The sequence below is a fragment of the Callorhinus ursinus genome, unplaced genomic scaffold (genome assembly GCF_003265705.2).
Source record: "Callorhinus ursinus isolate GAN/ISIS: 27379988/994484 unplaced genomic scaffold, GSC_fseal_2.0 scaffold89, whole genome shotgun sequence".
NCBI lineage: Eukaryota > Metazoa > Chordata > Mammalia > Carnivora > Otariidae > Callorhinus > Callorhinus ursinus.
The window spans coordinates 1,493,768-1,498,237 of record NW_027397151.1 but is presented as its reverse complement, the minus strand read 5'-3'; the positions used below and the strand labels follow the sequence as shown (position 1 = coordinate 1,498,237).

Below are 4,470 nucleotides of genomic sequence, written 5' to 3'. Positions count from 1 at the left end.
GTGATGATGATGAAGCTGGTGAAGGTGGTGATGATGATGGTGGTCATGCTGGTGATGCTGGTGATGGTGGTGAAGGTGGTGATAATGATGGTGGTGATGGGGATGGTGGTGATGATGATGGTGGTGATGGTGATGATGGTGAAGCTGGTGAAGGTGGTGATGGTGATGATGATGAAGCTGGTGAAGGTGGTGATGGTGATTATGATGGTGGTGATGGTGGTGAATGCTGGCATGCTGAGGACTTCCTGAGTGCCACACTCATTCTGAGCACTGCATGTGTTAGTCCGCTGAATGCACACAATCCCAGCCCTGTGGGGTGGCTCTAGTACCATTGCCCCACTTTAGTCAGGAGAAGGCAACTAAGTAATTTGTCCAAGGTCACAGAGTTAAGAGGCAGAGAAAGTACAAGCTCAGCTTGTGATCCTGATGTGGTATTGATGGTCAAGGTTATCTAGAGTACTTAGGAGGGTAGAGAGGAAGCAGGATCAGGCATATATTCTTGAGTAGACAAGGGTGCACTCAGGAACCCTGACTGGCACCTCCCTGCAGAAGAGCCGCTGCTGAGCTCCCGGGGGTTGCCCTGGGATCTACAAAAAAGGGCTCAGCCTGACAGCGTCTCAGGTGCCAGGTCCTCCTGTCCCCCACTCCCTTTGTCCTTCCTGGCCTCTGGCCCTTCCTCAACCTGGAGACCCCACAGGGAGCTCAGTCAACAATTTATCCCATGGGCAAGGGCCCAGGGGTCTGAGGAAGGTGGCTCAGCCCCCTTCAGCCAGCAGGGAAGTGGGCTGGGCGCGGACAGGTGAACCTCTGTTCTAGGGCCTCTCCTGCAGCTGCAGGCAGTGCCAGGCACAGCTCTTGGACACCCCATAGCGGTTGCTGGGGACAGCGCAGGTGCCACGAGGCCATCCCTAACCAAGGCTCTTGGTATCTGTAGCCACCCCTCCCCTACAGGTGGCAGGGGCCCTACTGATGAGAGGCCTACCTGGCTCCCTTCAGGGACCACTTACTCCATGGGGGGACTGGGGACTTCAGACAGCAGAGTTTCTTAAGAGAAGGGCTCATCCAGATGTCATGGGCCATAGGGTAGGGGGCACAGAATTTCCCCTTGAAGCCTTGGCCTTGGGACTCTGCCCTAGAGGAAAGGACTATGATGTACACCTCTTTGTGTCCTATAGTCTCACATTTTTTTTATTGTTTTTTTTTAAAGATTTTATTTTATTTTTTTATTTATTTGACAGAGATTGGGAGCACAAGCATGGGGAGCAGCAGGCGGAGGGAGAAGCAGGTTCCCCACTAAGCAGGGAGCCTGATGCGGGGCTCAATTCCAGGACCCTGGGATCGTGACCTGAGCCGAAGGCAGACGCTCAACCAACTGAGCTGCCCAGGTGCCCCATTTTGTTGTGTTAAAATACACATAACATGGGGCGCCTGGCTACCTCAGTTGGAGTGTGTGACTCTTGACCTCGGGGCTGTGGGTTTGAGTCCCATGTTGGGTGCAGAGATTACTTAAAAGTAAAATCTTTAAGGGGCTCCTGGGTGGCTCAGTTGTTAAACGTCTGCCTTCGACTTGGGTCATGATCCCAGGGTCCTGGGATCGAGCCTGGCATCGGGCTCCCTGCTCAGCGGGAAGCCTGCTTCTCCCTCTCCCACTCCCCCTGCTTGTGTTCCTTCTCTCGCTGTGTCTCTCTCTGTCAAATAAATAAAGTCTTTAAAAAAATAAAATAAAATCTTTAAAATAAACACACCTAATGAAAAACCTACTATGTTAACAATTTAAGTGTACAGCTCAACGGTATTAAATATATTAATAACGAACTACCATCACCACCATCTCCAGAACTCATTTTGCAAAACTGAAACTCTGTCCCCATTAAACACTAACTCCCTGTTCCCCTTCCCCAGACACTGGCACCCACCATCCTACTATCTGATTTTGATGACTCTTAAGTACCTTATAAAAGTGTAATTGAGCAGTATTTGTCTTTTTGTGATTGGCGTCATGTCACTCAGCATAATGTCCTCAAGATTCAACTATATGCATGTGTCAGAATTTTCTTCCTTTTTAAGGTTGAATAATACTCCCTTGTACATGCAGACCACATTTTGTTCATCTGTTCATCCACCAATGGGCTTATGGGTTGCTTCTGCCTTTTGGCTATTGTGAATAACGCTGCTACAAACGGATGTACAAATATCCCTTCGGAGATCTTGCTTTCAATTCCTCTGTGTATACACTCACAAATGGACCTGCTGATCACTTGGTAATTCTTTTTGAGAAACCACTGTAGTATCCACCACAATGGCTGCACATGTTCTATTTCTACTAACAATGTGCAAAGGTTCCGGTTTCTCCACATCCATGCCAACATTTTTGTTTTTATAGTTGCCCTCCTAACGGATGTGAAGTGGTATCTCACTGTAGTTTCAATTTGCATTTCCCTCATTATTGATGTTGAGCAATGTTAAATGTGCTTATTGGCCATTTGTGCATCTTCTTTGGATAAATGTCTACTGGAGTCCTTTGCCTACTTTTGAATTGGGTTGTTTGCTTTTCTGTTTAGTTTTCGTTCTCTATTCTGGATATCGATCCCGTATCAGATGTATAATTTCCAATATTTCCTCTCATTCTGTGGGTTGGCTTTTTACTCTGTAGATCATGTCTTTTGATCCCCAAATTTTAAAAATTTTCATGAGGTGCAATCTGTCTTTTGTCCATCCCGTTGGTCTCATATCAAAATCATCAAGTCCAATGTCATGAAGCTTGTGCCCTACGTTTTCTTCTAAGAGTTTTATAGTTTTAGGCCCTTGATCCACTTTAATTTTATATAAGGTGTAAGGTAAGGGCCCAGCTTCATTCTTTTGCATGTGGATGTCCCGTTTTCCCGTTTCACCATTTGTTGAAAAGATCTTTGCCCCAGCGTGGTCTTGGCAGCCTGGACTATCAGTTGACCATGTATGTGGTTTATTTCTGGGCTCTCTATTCTGCAGAATGCTCAAGGAAGACCCTCCACAGACCTCTCTGTCTCCTTTCTGGCACTCTAGCTGGTCGGTCCTCTGCCTTCCAGCTACGGAATCTTTTGATGACCAGCCCAAGCTGTGTTGACCCACATACAGACAGACAGACAGGCCAGCTGTGTGAATGTCCAAGCACAAACGGGTCACGTCTGTACATGTGTCAGGGGGCCTGAAAAGAGCACATACCTCTCAGGGCTTGCAGGCACACTGAGTGACCTTCCAGAAGGGACTGGCCTCAGTGGCCACACTCCTGATGCCCACCTGCTGGAGCTTAGTGGAAGCAGCAGCAGACACCCTGCTTGCAAGAAGGCTTCCAGGCACGTGGGGACTTGCAGCCTCAGCCCCAGCTAGGCCCAGAAGGTAAAGTCTCCCAGAGCCCTACTGAAGCTGGCGAACATGGTGCGTGCGGCCGCGCTGACTCGACTGTGTTGTGCGCCTGCTGTGCGGAGTTCCAAAGTGCGCAGAGAGCCCTTAACCGCGCGCCCGAACACAGACATGGGTCAGGGAGGTGGTGTTGGAGCCGAGATGGATGGATGGAGGGCGTGCCGGGCAAAGGGACGATGCTCCTCCCGAGGCTCAGCCTCAGGGAGCCCCTGCGGGGGAGGCAGGACGGACTGGTCTGAGAGACGAAATCCGAGGCGGAGGTGGGAGCTGAGGGGCTGCCAAGCTCACCCCCAGGCCTGTGGGGCACAGGCCCGTCCGGCTCAGCGCAGCCCGGGACCCACCCCCAGCCGTGGCAGCGCCCCCACCCTGCTCTGCTCGGCCCTCGGCTTCCGCAGGGCTGGCGCCTACACGCGAGGGTAACGTCCCCCCTTCGCAGCGGACCCCAGCCCAAGCCCGGCTTCCCTCCGCCGCCTGCCCGCGGCTTCCTCGGGCTCGGATCAACTACAAGCCCCGCTGAGTCCGGCTGCACCTGGTCCTCGGCCACTTGCACGGGACAAGTCCCAAGGGGGCTTTGCACAGCCCGCGTCGCCGCTCTTCCGAGGCCGAGGCCCGGGCCCTGCCACCCGCCCGACCCGTCCGCCCTCGCGAGCCGGCGCCCCGCGGCAACCCGCCCCCAACCGCGCAACACGCGGAGGCCCCGCCCCCGTCCGCCGGAAGCGGAAGTGCGCCCGAACCGGCCAGTCGCGCGGCGCGTCGGGACCCGGAAGCACTTCCCGAGGCCCCGCCCCGCTCGCCAATACCGCTGCCGGGGGCCACAGCGCTTCCTTTCTGCGCTCGAGCTCGTGGAGGCGGCAGCAGGTGGGCCGTGCGGCCGGGCGGGGGCGCCGGGCGGGGGTCGGAGACCGGGGCCGCGGCGGGCGGGGGAGGGGACACGGCCCGGCCTCACGGCGCCGCGGGGTCTCGCAGGCGCGCCCTCGACATGCAGAACGACGCCGGCGAGTTCGTGGACCTGTACGTGCCGCGGAAATGGTGAGCGGCCTCCGCGCCTCCCCCCGCCGCCTCTCTGCCCCC

General features: G+C 54.4%; 1 protein-coding gene across 2 annotated transcripts in view; it reads left to right on the top strand.

Annotated features, from left to right (window-relative positions):
* Nucleotides 1-4,261: 4,261 nt before the first annotated feature.
* The window catches only part of RPS21 (ribosomal protein S21), a 1,136-nt gene continuing 927 nt past the window's right edge, over nucleotides 4,262-4,470 (top strand). The window contains exon 1 of one of the 2 annotated variants that reach the window (XM_025865066.2): nucleotides 4,262-4,428. In XM_025865066.2, coding sequence (XP_025720851.1) covers nucleotides 4,379-4,428 — 50 coding nt within the window. In that variant the 5' untranslated portion in view covers nucleotides 4,262-4,378. The remainder of the gene's footprint in view (nucleotides 4,429-4,470) is intronic. The other variant, XM_025865067.2, reaches the window with a different exon arrangement.